The sequence below is a fragment of the Physeter macrocephalus genome, unplaced genomic scaffold, assembly GCF_002837175.3.
Source record: "Physeter macrocephalus isolate SW-GA unplaced genomic scaffold, ASM283717v5 random_1316, whole genome shotgun sequence".
Lineage (NCBI taxonomy): Eukaryota > Metazoa > Chordata > Mammalia > Artiodactyla > Physeteridae > Physeter > Physeter macrocephalus.
Genome location: NW_021146366.1, coordinates 7,617 through 25,000, shown reverse-complemented (window position 1 = coordinate 25,000; position 17,384 = coordinate 7,617). Strand labels below are relative to the sequence as shown.

The 17,384-nt window shown below is 51.7% G+C and overlaps 1 protein-coding gene across 1 annotated transcript; it reads left to right on the top strand.

The window, feature by feature from the left end:
- Nucleotides 1-1,214: 1,214 nt before the first annotated feature.
- LOC114485331 (anoctamin-2-like) lies at nt 1,215-17,156 on the top strand (the record flags this gene model as incomplete). The annotated part of the gene is made up of 5 exons (XM_028486572.2): nt 1,215-1,367; nt 1,745-1,797; nt 3,768-3,949; nt 14,291-14,396; nt 16,239-17,156. Coding segments are annotated over 5 exons (767 nt in total), but the record flags the coding sequence as incomplete, so codon positions are not given.
- Nucleotides 17,157-17,384: the final 228 nt, after the last annotated feature.

Sequence of the window (17,384 nt, the reverse complement as noted above, 5' to 3'; positions counted from 1 at the left end):
GCCCGCTGGTCTACGTTTGTCTACAGCTGTTCTCACTGCGCGATGGCAGAGTTAGGTCATTATGACAGGACCATACAAAAATAGTTACTATCCGCTCAGCCATAACAAAGGATGAAATATCGCCACTGGCAGCAACGCGGATGGACCTAGAGATGCTCATGCTAAGTGAAGTGAGTCAGACAAAGACAAATACCGTATGATGTCACTTACATGGGAAGTCTAACAGATTAATACATATGAACTTATTTATAAAACAGAAACAGCCTCACAGACACAGAAAACAAACTCATGGTCACCAAGGGGGAAAGTGTTGGGGGGAGGGATAAATCAGGAGCTTGGGATCAGCAGATACAAACTACTATATATAACATAGATAAACAACGCAGTCCTACTGTATAGCACAGGGAACTCTATTCAGTATCTTATAATAACTTATGATGGACACAACATAAAAAAACCTATAATGGAAAAGAATCTGAAAATTCTCTCTATATAAGAAGATACACATATATACATCTATATCTATATCTATATATATCTGATTCAGTTTGAATCACTTTGCTGTACACCTGAAACTAAACAGAAAACAAACTCATGGTCACCAAGGGGGAAAGTGTTGGGGGGAGGGATAAATCAGGAGCTTGGGATCAGCAGATACAAACTACTATATATAACATAGATAAACAACGCAGTCCTACTGTATAGCACAGGGAACTCTATTCAGTATCTTATAATAACTTATGATGGACACAACATAAAAAAACCTATAATGGAAAAGAATCTGAAAATTCTCTCTATATAAGAAGATACGCATATATACATCTATATCTATATATCTGATTCAGTTTGAATCACTTTGCTGTACACCTGAAACTAACACAACATTGTAAATTAACTAAAGTTCAATTAAAAAAAAAAACAATTTGCTATCCGGACCTTTGCTGAAGAAGTTTGCTAACCTCCGAGTTCAATGGCCAGGCTTAGTGACTGGAGAGAAAAGGTAATGGAAAGGAAGGGGTGGAGACTTTTCCTTTTCTCGTATCTTCTCAACTAAACAGAGCTTTGCACCTAAGTGATGGCTCTGACTGCCAGGCCTGCGGGTGCTGAGAAAGAAATGCCCCTACTGTGGGGCCGGTCAGAAAAGACAGGGGCCAGAGCTGCAGGGCAAACACACGTCTAAACCTTCCTTCCTCTTGTGCTCTTCTCTCTCTTAGTCATCCAGTTTGGTTTTGTCACCCTCTTTGTGGCCTCCTTTCCTCTGGCGCCGGTGTTCGCCCTCCTCAACAACGTCATTGAAGTGCGGCTTGATGCCAAGAAGTTCGTTACGGAGCTGAGGCGGCCAGATGCTGTGCGAACCAAAGATATCGGTCTGTCCCCTGCGTCACTCAGAGGCGACGCAGCCCATCCCCGTCCCCTCCCTCCGACCCTCCCCCGTCTCCCTGGCCGCCCCCCTCACACTATGTCGGGCGTCCGGAGGGCTGGAGCATTCCTTATCACCCCTTCGAGCCCCTCATCCTCATCTCCTCTGGCGCTGGAGGCCGCGGTATTCCCCCCCCCCCGCGCTGGCCCCCTGCTTTGCAGACAGGGGTGCACCTGAGCCTTTCCAGACAAGCCTATCCCTGGGGGGCCCGGCAGAGCTCCACTGGTAACTTGCCTGCAAGGCGGCACTCTGACTGCAGCCTTGTCATCGCTGGGCTGAGGGCGGGAGTGAGCCAGACACCCTTTTTTTCCCCCCGTCTTACAGGGATTTGGTTTGACATCCTCTCGGGCATCGGCAAGTTCTCTGTTATCACCAACGTAAGTGCTTGCTTTCGTGACACCCTCGCTCTGTGGGAGGGGCTTTCCAGGGGAGCTGAGGTCCTCAGGGCGGGAAACCTGTCCTGTTGCCTCCCAGCTTCTTCCATTTGGAGCTCTGTTTAAGACAGCACCCCGCGCCCCCCCCACTGCCCACCCCCCGTTAATATCACGTACACGCCTTCTAAGTCATCAGGCTGTTGCCAGAGGTGTGCGGCTTTGTCGTTCATTTCGCTAAGAGCAAGAAAGGCGATTACCCACCAGAATGCGTACCTTGGCCTTAAGAGTCCAGATCAGATCTTTCCTCGGAGCCAAGAATCATGAGGAAAGAATTGCACATATCTAGCCATCTCTTTCCTTTCTTTCTCTACCCCGGAGCGGAACAATACCTGGATCATCGCCCAGGCTGCAGTTCCTAATTACCGTTTCTCCGAGCTGTCAATGTAAAGTCTTAATTATCCCTGGCGCTGCTTGGTTAAGATAGGACGTGGAAGAAGAGGGGTCCTGTCTGCTCTGACCTCCTTAACTGCCTTGCCAGACGTGTCCATATTTCGGAGGGGATCCTGCTGGGCCCAAGCCAGCGGCCCCTTTGGCGACTGCCTTCCGTACGGATGGTGGCCAGGCACGGCCTCCTCTTCCATCTCCCAAGACGATATCTACCAGCTCAGCGCACATCAAGAAAGCCACAGCCCCCTTTCCCTTGGGAGAGAGACACCGATTCTGGCCATGACCTGGCTGCCGACTAAAAACACATGAGATGGCACGAGGTGTGCAGGGAGGCCGAGGGGAGCAGCCCGCCACACGTGGGATGTTCGATGTAGGACGTGCACGTCTCAAGGCTGAGAAGTTAGGTGCAGTTTGATCAGTAGCTCCTTTGGAGTTGTGTCTTTTAGAAAAGAGCCCCTGAGTACCAAGCGCTTTTCATCTACAACAGAATGACAGGACGTTTTACTTCCTTGGCCGTTCTAAGACTTCTTATCTGTAAGAAATGGGAGAGAGTAAGAGTCTCACCAAATCGGATCAGTCTGGAAAGTAAATGGGATGATGTAAGGACGTGTGGCCCGTGCTCCGTCAATTACAGCTGTGATTATTAGAAGTCCGTCCCTCACTCACATACGGTTACGGCCATATGCACACTCGTATCTACATTTAGAAAACAATGCCTAAACCGCGTTTTTCAAAAGGGCTTTAATTGTTGGTGCCGAGGACGGTATAAACAGCTGCCAAAAAGGTTTAAGGTTTTCTTTGCAGAAAGTCCCCCCTCATCCGAACGGGCAGTCGTTCATTTGTCGTTTGGTTTGCTCCACAGACATTTATAGAGAACTTAGACATGCCAGGCGCTGCGTCGGGTGTGTGCCTCATCCAGCAGGACCTCCTCCTTCCCTCTCCGTGTCTCACTTTTTCTAAGCAAAATGGATGAAAGAGCGACTTCCATTGTATGATGGGCTAAAAAGCGCTGAGCGGTGATGGTCAAACTGAGGTTCACCGTGGAACCATATCCTTGGTGTTCCTGGCTTTCTCGTGTCCCTCCGGGGCAGATGTATTCAATATACGGCCATTTGGTGTCCTTGCCCGTCACACTTAAGTGGCCCTCTCACCACTGTCAGTACTTTTCTCAGAAAATCTTCCACTCTACTTCGGCATGGCCAGTGCCAGCATCAGTTCAGATATCTCAGAGACGATTCATGCCCTCCCTCACCAAATGGTCCAAACTGGCTTAGCATCCTTTGCTTCGGTGCTTGTAATTCACTCTCTTGCCAGCCACTGACTTGTGGGTTCCCTTAGTTGTATCAAAGATGGAAAAGCCAGGTAAGTCAGTGTTGTGAGCTCAGGGACAAGGACTCTGTATCGATCAGAGCAGTGCCTCTGGATGGAGAGCCCAGGAGGGGACAGTCTCTTAGGGAGATGGACCTGTGTCACGCGGATGGTGTCCGTCCTGACAGTTCCTCAGGTGCTTGCGGTTCTACCCCCAGGCTTTTGTCATCGCGGTCACCTCCGACTTCATCCCCCGCCTGGTGTATCAGTACTTCTACAGCCACAACGGAACTCTGCATGGCTTTGTCAACCACACCCTCTCCTTTTTCAACGTCAGCCAGCTGAAGGAGGGGACGCAGCCCGAGAACTCACAGTTTGACCAGGCGGTTCAGTTCTGCAGGTAAAGTAATGGGGAGCAGGAGGGCGGCAGAGGACTGGAAGCGGCAGGTCCAAGTAATGATCTGGATGACTTAGCATTATATCATTATTCTCCTCTGCTTCTGTCTCCTACCCCCCAACCCCAGATCCCTACAAGTCAGTTTCAATGAATTGACCAGTATTTATTGAGTGCCTTTTGCTAGACACCATGGAGCAGATAAAAAAGTATATAGGTTCGTCCTTACCATCAAGGGAAGGTCTGGTCTGTGGTCTGGTTGGGAAGAAAACAGAACGGGTAGGGCACTGCAGGTTATTCAGTGATTATGTCTAGTATGGACCATGAGCCTTATGGGTGTTTGAAGGAGAAGGAGAACAGTGAGGGCTGGAATGGGAAGGGTAGGCTTCTTGGAGGGGACATGAGGAGTTGTAGGGCAAAATGAGAGCGTATCCTAGGTATGGAGTCAGCATGGGCCAGGTCCTGGGGGTGGGGACGAATCTGAGGTGTCAGACACTTAGGGGCTAGTTGCTGGAGCTGGCAAGGAGAGTGCTTGGGAGATAATAATAGGGAATAATATAGGAAGTACAATATAGAGAGCAGCTCCTAGGGTAGTATAAGCCAAAGCATTGTTGGATTTGAATAGGTAGGATGAAGTAGATAATGGGAAATCTTGAAATCTTACAGGAATTTTAATGGGATGCAATACGAAGTTACGGACCTTTTTAGGGCCAGGGAATTATAGGCTGAAGTGTGGGCTTAGGGAAACTAATCCGGTCTCAGAGAGGAAGATGGGCTAGAATTGGGCTGACTCAGGGAGGGCAGCTGAGGTGCTACATCACTCGGCCATGACCGGTGGGTGGTAGGCGTGGACCAGAGAGGTGGAAGTAATTCAGAGGCAGGGAGAAGATGAGCTCCTTAATGTCGTACGTTACAAAGCTGGGTACCAGAGACACGAGAGAGAGTGTGGGTCAAGGATAACTCCAGAGTTTGGGCTGAAGCCAGAGGACTGGGAAATTGTGGGTCCGTTGACAGGGATGGGGAAGATGCCAAGAGAATCTAATTTATAATAAGTGAGATGAACCTGATTCCAATCATGGTGCATTTAAAATGATGGTCAGAGATCTAAGGGGCGATGTCCGTCTAACACCTAGAGGGAATCGCTGGAATTCCTGAGAGGACCAAGTTAGAGTATGATTGTCATTTGTCAGCACAGGGATCACTGAAGCTGCGAAACAGAAAACTCTCCACTTCTTACCAGAGGAGGACAAAGAAAGAGAAAAAGAGCAGAGGGGAATAAATTCTTTAACCCTTCTGTACCTTGGTGAAGTGACAGTCCCCGTAAAGGACTCCATCCAAGATCACGTCCCATGTATTTAAACAGAACAATTACTACAGCAAACCCCAAACCTAGAAAAAGGTATCAAAGGACACAGGTAGGGCTTTCTCGGACCAACCCCCGTAGTGTCTGATGTAAAAGCTGTGCGTGCTCCATCGAAGAAGCAGCAGCAGTGCCCTGGTAGTGTTTGCAGCAGTGAGGACCCTGGGCGTGTCTGTCATGCTTTCCCACCTGGGATGCCTTGGTACCCAAGGCCAGAAGTTTGTAAGATGGCTGCTTAGGTTCAGACTCAGTCTGAGCCACAAAAGGGAGAAAACGAATTGGTCTTTTCCCAGCCCAGATGACTGAGTTAAACAACCTTCCCAATATGTGATTTAAATAGAAGGGTATTCTGGTCCCAGGAGCCGTCACTTTAGGGCTTCACACTAGCCAGCCAGAAAGGCTCGAAATCAGGGACCAGATCTAAGAACAGGTAAGTCCGTTTATTCACAGATGCGGATTCATATAGCCTAGATGTTTCTGGCATTTCCGCATCTGGGAATATAACGAGCCTAACGCTTGGACTCGAGCCAGGAGCAGAGGCAAATTTGCTCCTACCCTGCATGGCCCGGGGGCCACCGCCGGCACGCCCGACTGCCTGTCCACGGTGCTGGATTTTGGTCTGCAGATCCGCTGTGCAGTGGGGTCTGGACCAGCTGGTGGCCTTTTCTGGTAGCACTTAGATTTGCTCCAGCAGGGTACGTGAAGTCAGTCAACACCTTCGCATTAAACGAACGGGCACTGAAAAGTGAGAAGGACAAAATCATTTTTGTAACTGGAAGGTACAGAGATCATCTTGTTGAAACGCTCATTCTGCGTAAAAAGAAACCAAGGCTTAGAAAGTTGCAGAGTTTTCCAAGCCCACAGAGGTTTCTAGCAACAGATCCGGAAGCAAGACTCACGTCCCTCCAGGAACACAAGCTTCAAGGCCCACGCGCAGGGGAAGCAGCATGAGTGTGACTTGTCACGTGGGGCAGCGAGGCTAACGCTGCTCCTTTAGTTGGTCTAGAAGCACGAGTCTATCCAGAGCACCAGGGGACTCTGACCTTGTCCTTGACCGTCACATCTTCCAGTGACACTATGAGTGTGCTTTCCAGGTATATCCGTGGCTTACACTGGCTTAAACACGAAGGGACTTCAATGCCCCTCTCTTGAAAGTCGAGGGTAGTTCTAGTTGGGTAGATCTGACTCAACCTGCCCAGACCAAATCTTCCTCCATCTTCCAGCCCTCCTGTAGTCAGTGGTGACTATAGCTTCAAGGACTGTACGACTGCCAGCAGCTACAGGCCAGTATCATACTGTGTCCGAGTCTAGTGGGAAAAAAAAGCCTATACTTCTTTCCCAACAATCTCAACAAAAGTCTTGCTGCAGCTTGTTGGCTGGGATTAGTACGCCCTTCCTACCCAGAGCCAATCACTGTGGCCAGAAGAATGCGATGCTTTCCATGGTCTTTGGGGCCCTGGGGTTAGGGGTAGGAGGTGAAATCGTCTCCGTCTGAAGCACGTGATCTCAGACTAGGGGGTAGGTCCCCCCTCCTCTGAGATCTGAAGTCAAGGTGAACGGATGCAACTCAACCAAAACAACGGGGGCCCAGGAGACCAGGTGTTATTAGCACACATGGATCACGTCGAGCTTTGCTGTATCTACCGTCGGAGTCACTGGACTTTCCAGCCAGCTGTAAAGCCCTGATAACTCTTCTCTCCGTTGTTTCCAGGAAAGTAGATGGGATCGTGGCTCGTCTGTGGCCTACGAAGTGGCGGAATTAACGCTGGGCGCGTGTGCAGGAAGTGCATGCTGCCTTTCTGTCAAGAAAAATGTACCTGCAGAAAATAGATCATTCAGGAGTCAAACCAAAAGCGTTTCTGGCATGTCCACCATTGTTCCTTTACTCCGTACCAGTGGGGATCGTAGGTTCATTGTGCATCTGTTTTTGAGGCGTTATTACAGGCTTGGCATTGGTTATTTAATAGGGAACAAGACGCAGTGCCTCCCTCGAGGAGTCTAGCTGGACAGGCGAGATGAGTATGCAGTGGGAACAGAGCTTCCGTATGTACAGTCGGGCGATTGCAGGGAGCTCTCAGAGCCTTGAAGGGGGAGGCCATGCACCTAGCCCAGACCTAAGTGTCCAGTGCCAGAGTGGCCAGAAGGAGAATCCTGTTGAAACTGCTCACTCACGGGGCCAAGCCGGCCTGGGTGGGAGGAGCGGTGATGGGCAGGACGGGGCTGCCAGGTGGTGACAGAGGTCCAGGGAGAACAGGGTGTCCCAGGTAGAGGGGCTAGATCATGCTCAGTGGTCAGAGCTGGAGTGAGAAAGGTGAGCTAAGAGAGATGAGGCGGGGAGAAGAACAGAAGGCAGGCCAGGAAGAGCACGTTGGTCACGCGGGGTGTGTGGACTCACCTTAGGGCACTGGGGGCCACTGGGAACGGGGAGCGGGGGAGATGGAAGGGACTTCTCGCTGGTATCATCTCTGAGTGCGCTGTGGAGACCAGTGGGTTACACTGAAAATAAAGAGCTGCCCTAGTCTGAAGTGTCAGCAGGTGTCATCGAATCGTCTAGATATGCCGTCTCAAGTGGGTATACTTTGGGGGCTACCTATCCTAGGTGGGTGAGGATTGCTGATGAAAATCTCTACCTACCCCGGGTAGGTTCTGCTCACCTCATGCCGTGTGGACCTGTCTGGCTCGCCGTAGTCTCTGGAGATCGATGAGGCGGAGGCATAAGCTACTGAAGTCTTTGTAAGCCAGGATTTGTCAGCAGCTGTCAGAAATAGAAATGAAGGGGGTGGGGGATGGAGGGGGCTGGGGGGAGAGAGAGAGAGAGAGAGAGAGAGAGATTGATTATGAGAAACACAGACAACGCTAGAACTAGCCCCAAAGCCCACGTTTAGAACCGCTCCCGTGATGGGAAATGAAAAGTCTGTCCTGATTTTCTGGCAAATAGTGTTGGGAACTCGATGACCCTTCTTATTCTTAGCTCTCCGTGACCCCCGGAGATACATGTGGTCAAATAAAACTGAGGTCTCCGGCTCCAGTCCGGCCTCGCCAGGGATAGAGGTATCTTAAAAATAGCAATAAAATTTAGGACAAGTCTCCGGCTGCCCATTTGAGATGCATTCCCAGCATTTTGGGAGCCATGTCTGCCTCAGCCATCTAACTGCCCCGGCCAGGCTGCTCCGTAAACAGCCCCGTGACGTCAGTCCGCAGGCATGATTGGTGGTCATTTGACAGGGTCAAGGGGCCACTGTATCCTACAGGCTGGATGGTGACTCAGGCTCCTGGCTCAGCGGAGTGGAGCAGAGAGGTCAGGAGGGCAGGGCCTGGCCAGGGACCCGGGTCTGAGAGCTCAAGGAGCCCACCTGGGCTTGGGCAACCCACTGGGTCTGTTTGGAGATGCTGAACTTCCGGAAACAGCATCCTTGCATGGCTCCTGCAGGTTTTTCTGCAGGACCCAAGTTCTTCCCTATCCCAAGGTCCTGGGAGTTCCCTCCCAGGGTTTGTCTGCCTCTCATCTGTTTCTGGCCGAGACCAGAGGGAGAGCCAGCTTTCTGTGGTGGTGCCTTTCCTGATCTTTATCAACCACTGCATCACCCCAGGCCTGATTAGTTCATAATGGCCTGTGCTGTTTTCACTTGTTCAAGGTCAATTACAGAAGACACTTTTAATAAGCGACTCAGATGGTACAAAAATATCGTGTGCCATTGTGTTCAGCTCTAATAGGACATTATTTTCCGTTGGGACTATTAAATTGTTTTTTTTTTTTACATACCACTGTTTTGCGTTGAGAAATGCATTTACTAATTGATTTACAATGTCACTAAAACATCACTTTTTTTTAAAAAGCCATTTCTGAATGTCAGTGACCAACCCCTCAGTTTGTTACGTTGGCACCCTTCCTGCCCGCGCTGATTCTGTACTGCGATGCATTGTGGCCAGTTCCGCTGTCCCTGGTCACCCCTGCCAGTGAGGATGGGAAGGGATGTCTGAGCCAGCAGTCTCTCTCCCCACCGTGCACCTCGGTTTCCCCATCTGTAAAAGCGGGGACTTGGAATAAATAATCTCCAAAGCTTCTTTTCTACTTAGTGTAAAAATATAATCGTGAGTGACACGTGCAATACATTACTTTATTCCTGCAAAACTTCTGAACATTAGAGGCAACCTCTCCAACTCCGTCCTGCCTCCACTCAGCCCTGCCCAGCCCTAGGCATCTTCCCAGCGGTAGCCACGGCGACACATTTATATGACTCTTTCTCAGACATTGTTCCATGGATTAACATAAAAATGAATTTATAGAACCTTTAAGATGTTTCACGGACTCGTTTTATAATAATGAAATATATTTTGAGTTAATAGGAACCTTGTTTCTTTAGGTAGTGTATAAATTCAACTCAGTGTGATTATTTCATAGGTTAGAACAATCTAGGTAAAATACGAATGCCCTTTTAAAGCTGAGAAAATGTTGATTTTTGTACCACTTTTACTTATCGTATGTGAGTCTGCCTCACTTAATACTATAACTTTGCTCCTGGAAGCTTAGTATAAAGGTATATTGGAGTCAACCGAATGTTACCATGAATTGCATCCTTCTTTTGAAATGATGAACTTTTTATTATAAAAGTAATTCTGTATAACGTATGTGTGTATATGCATATGTGTGTATATACATACAAAAGGAAAAGCCCCTCTTCTCAGCCCCCAGCCCAGTCATTCTCCCCAGAAGAAACCGTTGTGTCCATTTCTGCCTCCAGAAATTACACTCACGTGTGCTGTCTTCTCTACTGCTCCCCGTGTTTCCCTTTAACATTCAGTGCACACACACACGTACCCACACGCGCGTGCGCTCGTTTGCTCATGGCGGGCTGAGAGGGCTCTCGCGTGTGCACCTACTCTGTACTCGGCACGGCGGTGCACATTTTGTTGGCTCCGTGTGAATTAGAACGCTGAGGTCCAGGGCTGTGCGATAACTTTCTCGGGTTCCTACAGTTAGTAAGTGGCCCAGCCACTCCAGTGCAGACATGCTTTTTAGACACTCGAGTCGTTTCTTTACTGGAAGACTCTCCTTATTATAAGACTACAGGGAACTCTCAAACGCAAGGTTAAGGCTCAAAGAAAATAAAGGAAGGCTGAAGGTTTGAGGGTGAGATCTGGGAACCGTTCCTAAAATTGTATCCCCGAGCTTCAATCCCAGCCAGCAGATGCCGGAAGTGACCAGATGTGGGCTTCGCCCAGTGCTTGGCCGCCCAGCGGGACTTTGGGAGAGCCAAAGCTCTCAAAACCGGGGGAAAGGGTCTGCTTTGGAAAGCATTTGAGCTAATGGGAATGGAGCGGAAGTTCTCCTTCCCATCAGCCTGAGGCTTGCCTGCTTTGTGCCATTTACCTGGACCTAGAGCCTGAGAGAAGCCCCCTGCAGGTGGGCATTGGCTTGCTCTTTTTTTTTTTTTTTTTTTTTCTTCTCGAACCGGGGCACGAACCCATGTCCCCTGCATTGGCAGGCGGATTCTTAACCACTGCACCACCAGGGAAGTCCCTCTGTTGTCTACTTTATTTATTTATTTTTATTTATTTATTTTTTTGTGGTACGCGGGCCTCACTGTCGCGGCCTCTCCCGTTCGGACGCGCAGGCTCAGCGGCCACGGCTCACGGGCCCAGCCGCTCCGCGGCATGTGGGATCTTCTCGAACCGGGGCACGAACCCATGTCCCCTGCATTGGCAGGCGGATTCTTAACCACTGCACCACCAGGGAAGTCCCTCTGTTGTCTACTTTATTTATTTATTTTTATTTATTTATTTTTTTGTGGTACGCGGGCCTCACTGTCGCGGCCTCTCCCGTTGCGGAGCACAGGCTCAGCGGCCACGGCTCACGGGCCCAGCCGCTCCGCGGCACGTGGGATCCTCCCGGACCGGGGCACGAACCCGTGTCCCCTGCATCGGCAGGCGGATTCTCAACCACTGCGCCAGCAGGGAAGCCCACGCATATTTCTTAAGTCACCTTCGGTTAAAGGAGAAAGAACAGCTCCCATTTACTGAGTCCTCTGATATGCCTGGTAGTATGCTGAGTGGTCTTCGTTACAGCTTTGTGAGACGGAAAGTCCACATTTCATGGACGAGGATCCCGGCCATCAGATCTTTGGGTAACTGTCTAGAGGATGGAGAACTGAAATAGTGGGGGTGGGATCAGGCCTTCACCTGCTGACTCCAAAGCCCATGCTTTTGCCAATGCTGTTCTCTGCTCTAGGCTTGGAAGCAAAATAGACAGACAGCTGTCACCAGGCTGGCCACAATTAAGTCCACTAGCCACCCTGTCTTTTCTGGACATTTCTGGTCTTAAAACTAAAGATCTCTTTGTTTAATTAGTGTCTTCTGATTACTCAGAAACATTTGATACGCTTGACTTCTTAGGATGAATTTTTTTTTTAACTCTGAAATCTGAGCTTATATTGGAATGTAAATAAGCAGTCATTTACCTGGTGGCAGAGGCTCACTGGAATCAGTGTTTTTCAAACTATGAATTCATCAGTGAGTTAGGAAATCACTTTAGTGGGTCATGACCAGCATTTTAAATACTGGGATAGGAGAGGATAGCAGAGAACAAGAAACTATCAGTGCACGGCACATAGCAAGGATGAGTATGTTTTGTGTGTGTGTGTGATTTTTATTTCTGTGATATATATGTACATGTGCACTAATGTAAAATGCATTGCTTACTCCAGGTCACAGTTTTTTTTTTAAAGTGAGCTTTGAAAAGAGAAATGTGAACGGATGTATAATTCATTAAATTGCGTTTTGCTGTTTTCTGGGCATAGCTTGCCCTGTAGTTACTGACAAAGCACCCTTAGGCCATTGGCACAGATGGATTGACTGCAAGTCGAGCTTTCTGGACGTATCTGTGTGTTAATCTTTCCCCAGATCCTGGATTAGATGGATGTGCCTGCCAGATCCAAAACATGTTTTGGACACTCAGGGAGGGCAAAGTGACATTTCCAAAAGCTGTAGTGAGTTAGTAGCAGAAGTGGGACCAGAATTAGATTATTTATGGATTCTTTGCAGACTGGAAAAAATAAAAAGAGGGCTGAGCAATGGCTGTCATACTGAGGTCAGTGAGCAGCTGTTCCTTCATCGATGGAGCTAGAAAACAAGGGAAATGGACTTTGATTGCAGCCGCAGGGATTGGGCTAGACCTGGGGAGGGATTTCCTCACTGTGAAAAGTAGGGGGGGCGGCGTGTATCACCCCTCCTCCCGAGGTCTTGAGAAAAGCAAGATAAATTCCCTTCTGCCATGGGGTTTTGGGGGGACAGCAGGAGGGTGGGCGAGCCTGAGTTTTTTTCCCACCCAAATGTCCTTATTCCCTTGACCACACGCTCCCTCTCTCCCATGAGCAGACATGGTCTGGAGCTGGCTGTGTTTCTGTCCTCAGCCGAGGGTGAGCCCCATGGTGTTTAGCTGGGTTGCAGTTAGCTTTGCATTTCATCCGGATGTCAGGCCAGGCCTGCAGCAGCTGTGATCAGCTGTTGGAAGAGAGGAACCGGGTGAGGAGGGGGCAGCCCCTGGCCTCTTGCCCAGCCCTAGCCCAGCACTCAGCACCCACCTCTCCGCTTGCCGCTTCCTGCGGCTGACTCTTCCACTATGACTTCTTCTGCCTTTTTCCCTGCATCTCTTTTCATCTTCCTCTGTTTTTTCTCTTCTCCCCTTATCTCTTCTTGGGCCATCGAAAGCCACTGTGCTTCTGCGTGGATCTTTCAGAGCAGCGGGTTCCTTCAGCACAGGGGAAGGTTCGGAGAGCACCCACTGCTGAACCCCCTACCCCAAACAGCAGCTGGTGGTCAGGAGCTTTCCGACAATAGGAGAAAAGCCCGGATTCAGGCCGACTTGGATTCTCACCGTGACTCCACCCCTTGCTGGCCAATCATTGAACTTCTCTGAGCCTCAGTTTCCTCCTGGGTTGTACAGGGATATCCATGCCTTCCTGAGGATCTTGTTGTGAAATGAGGAAACCTCCAGAAAAGCTCCTTGCTTGGGGATGGAAGCAACACTGCACGTTCAGTCTATGCTTGTTTTCCTTCTGGGCCCCTCCTGAGACAGAGTTCCCTCCCCGCCTTCCTTAGCAGCCGTGCACCCCGCTTGGTGGCCTGATGCTTCAGCCCAGGGCTTGTTTTGCTTTTACTGAACATCGAAGATTTGTTGAATTCCATGGAGAAAACAGTTCCGTGAAGGGGCATAATTCTTCTGTACCAACTCTTGTTATTTTTCCAGGCTTAGAAAAAAAGGGAGTCTGAGAAAATAAGCCGTTTTTAACATGAGTCATCCCAAGATGGGGGGAAAAGGGCAGCAGCTCGGACAAGCCCTAGACCTCACCATGGTCTGAGCTCACGTCAGGCACTGACATTTTATTTCTTAAACCACACGGGCAGGTGATCAAGATGGTTAGTGAAAGGGGATACTGCCCAACCGAGACTCTCACCACTGCCCTCCCGGCCAAATTCACTCAGCCTTCAGCTTGTTCTGAATCAGCCATCAAGCGAAGCCGGCCCCTCTCATGGCCGTGGTCCCAGAGCAGCCGGCTGGGGAGCACACCCTTGACCATCTGCTGGCACCTGCGTCTTCACTGAGCCCCGGGCTGCGGAGCAATGTACGCGGTGTCCGGGGGTCTCCCCGCCCCTCAGAGCCCACGGGCTAGTGGAGCCAGGATGGCTTCCTAGTCCTGGGTTCCTCTCATGATTCCTGGGCTCCTCTGGAAGGAGAATCCAGAGGGAGCTTCTGGGGATGTTGGAGAGAGTAAGAAAGCCACTTCCAGGCTGATGTGGGCTTTTTTGGACTCTGGTCCTCTTTTGGACGTTGTTGGCTGGGCCGTGCACTCCTCACCTCTGCCTCCTACCCACCCCAAGTCTGAGAGCCAGGGCTTTGCCTGCTGCTTTGACCCTTGAGGTTGCACCAGAGAAGTAGCTCCTTCCCTCCGTCTCCTCCCGGTCTTCTCATGGGCTTTCTCTTTGGACAGGTTTAAGGATTACCGGGAGCCGCCCTGGGCCCCGAACCCATATGAGTTTTCCAAGCAGTACTGGTCCGTTCTGTCTGCCCGTCTGGCTTTTGTCATAATCTTCCAGGTGAGTGGTTCCGATAAGGCACAGCGGGTCAGGATCCGGGCTGCAGGGGTACAGATGGCCCCGTCTGCGGGTTTCCAGGGCGCTCTGTGACTCGGGCCTTCGCGTGCGGCAGGCAGCCCTGAGACCCTTCCCTGGGTGAGGGCTTTCATTAACGGATGGATTTTCAGAAGGAGGATAAAGCACAGAGTAAGGTTACAAGAGAGATGTGGAGTAAGGTGCAGGGTGGAGATTGATTCCCATTTATACCTGAGACCAGAAAGTGGAGAACAGCACGGGAGACCAGAGCCTCACCTCGAAGGCAGACAGACCGGCCCGCCTGGGCTCCGCACCCAAGAAAGGCCTTCAGTTCTGACCCTTTCTTCCAGCTCTAGCCCCTCCTTTATTGTGTTGTTTCGGCCCCTGAGACACCTGGTGGGAGAGGCCCCCAGAGCCCCCCGGCGGCCCCGCGTGAATAGCAAACCTGAGCTGACGATTCCTGTCTCCCACAATAGCCGAAGCTACGATTGCGTCGCGGAGATTCTCCAGGCTCGAGGGCCCCGTTCCCACTGGGGTCCTGCCAGCCTTGGAGCAGGGCTGGGGCACCAGTCCAGATCCCTTTCCGGTCGCCACCCCTACCCCCAGGCTTTTGTATTCCCTGAAGGCAGGTCCCTGGAGGGCTCTAAGGTACCCTGACCCCGGCCCCCATCCCAGGAAGTGAAGAAGCCCCCCGGCTAGTCTTTCACCTGGAGAAGCTGGCGCTCTTCCTCTGGGGAGATGAGGCGATATGTGGGCCCGATCCTCACCTGTCCCCCGGCTGCCCCGCCTGCAGAAGCCCTCCTTACTTTACCACGTGTCACGTGTCACTTTCACTCCCCGAGAGGACTTGGTTTCAAAGGCCAGTGTCTGACCTGACCAAGCAGCTTCAGATCACTTATGGCAGCCGGCAGCCTCTGGGAGCAGCCCTTGGTTCCCAAGTCTTCCCCGGGCCCTGGGAGCGCGCAGCGTTCAAGGTTGAGCTGGGGGTGGGTTCAGAGCGCGGAAGACAGATGGCGGGGCTCTGCTATCTCTTGGGCTGTCACTGTCCTCCAGGTCTAAGGAGAGGGGGTGTGCGAGCATAAGATGGGCAGGCAGGGGAAGCTACAGCTGGAGGGTGAGGGGCAGCCTGCGGAAGGCCTGGGAGCCAGAGCATACGGGGAGCTGCCCTGTAGCGGGCGGTGCTGGCCCTGCAGAACGTATTCACCCACTAAATAGAAAACGGTCCCAGGAAGGGAGGGTCTTATCCTACCCTACGGGAGGGGAGGTGGCTTACTGGGGGGAAGGAGGGCACTTACAGATGTGCACAAAACCTCAGAACCGCTGCAGGCCCTTTGAGGCAGGGCCCAGGCAGGCGGTGAGACCAGAACGTGGGGTTGGCTGAGGTCGGAAGTCAGTGCAGAAACCGAGGGTCCACCTCCGCTAGGGGGACGGAGGGACAGCTGGGAAGAAGAGAGGGGCGGTTGGTTCAGGGAGAGCCCTGCAGGGGCCGTTGGGCGTTATGGCTGCTTTCTTGAAAGCTCTGGAGCCCGGAGGCAAGAACAGGACACGTGGGGGGGCAGGGGCCGGAGGGGAGGAAGCCAGTTAACACCGTCTGGCCGTGCATGGGAGGGGCGCTCTGGGAGGTGGGTGCTGTGCCTACTCCACTTTCACCCGGGGACCCCAAGGGACAGTGATGCTCGTTGGCTGAGATCACCCGCTAGTCGGCCGAGGAGCCAGAGGAACCCAGAGGCTCCCTGCCCGCCGGGTCTGGGGTCCGTGCCCTCGCCACTGCCCGCCCCGCCCGCCCGCCCCGCCTCTCCCCTCACCACCCCCTTCCGGCCCTCGCAGAACCTGGTGGTGTTCCTGAGCATCCTCGTGGGTTGGATGATCCCTGACATCCCCACCGACATCAGTGACCAGATCAAGAGGGAGAAGAGCCTGCTCGTGGAGTTCTTCCTGAAAGAGGAGCACGGGAGGCTCAGGTCGATGGAGGAGCCTGCCTGGGGGAACCAGGGCGCCAGCCGCCGCAGGGGGGGGAGCCCGGCAGCCAGCCCAGTGCCCTCGGGCTGGGGCCAGCCGCGCAGCAGCGCGTCCCCGGGGTCCCAGCACACCAGTGTGTGACCAGCTGAGACCAGCGCGGGGCTGCGCACCCACACGGGTGTGGTGTCCGTCCTTCCGCAGGGTCTGGCCCGAGGGGCTCTTGAGAAGGGCGTGCGTGCGTGTGTGCGTGTGCGCGTGTGCGGACAGAGATTAGAGACAGGAGGCAGAGAACGGGTGCAGGAGGGAAGAGAATGATGCTGCTTCTCAGAAACTTCAAGCTTGGGTTTCTTTTGGATCCTCTTTTGAGCTGTATCCTTTGGGCGATCGGTACCCCCTTTTGCATCCATTGGTGAAAGAATTGGGTCCCTCCAGCCCATAGTCCCAGGCACCTCGAGCCCTGCCCTGTGCCCCCTCAGATACCATCCCCGAATTTTGGTGGCCGCGGGCCATGAGAAGCGCAGTCCGGGCCCTGTTTCAGCCCCATCATAAGTGATCACCACCCCCCTCCCCACAGTCACCCTGAGAAAACCCTCTGCATCACTGTCACAGCCTCAGTGGATGCAAATTAAGTTCCATGGCTGACTGCTGTGGCCTCTGGACCCAATGGTGAGGAGCAAAGGTCCAGACCTGGCCTTGTCTCCAGTTCATGTCATGGGGATGCCTTGAGCTCAATGCAATGAGCCACCATTTTATGCAGGTTCAGGTTTAAAATAATAAATTGAAACACTCTTTATAAAGATGCATCTCCTTGTCTTTGGTTCTCTCTCTCTCTCTTACTTCCTACTGATATTTATGGAGCCCCTCCTGGGTGCCAGGCATTGTTCTCAGACTGGAGCTACAGCAGAGGACAAAAGACAAAATCCTGCTGCGCGGAGTTATGTTCTGGGGACGGTTACCTCAGACGGTGAGCTGATGAATGCACAGCATTTCAGACGATCATAAGAAATATAAAAT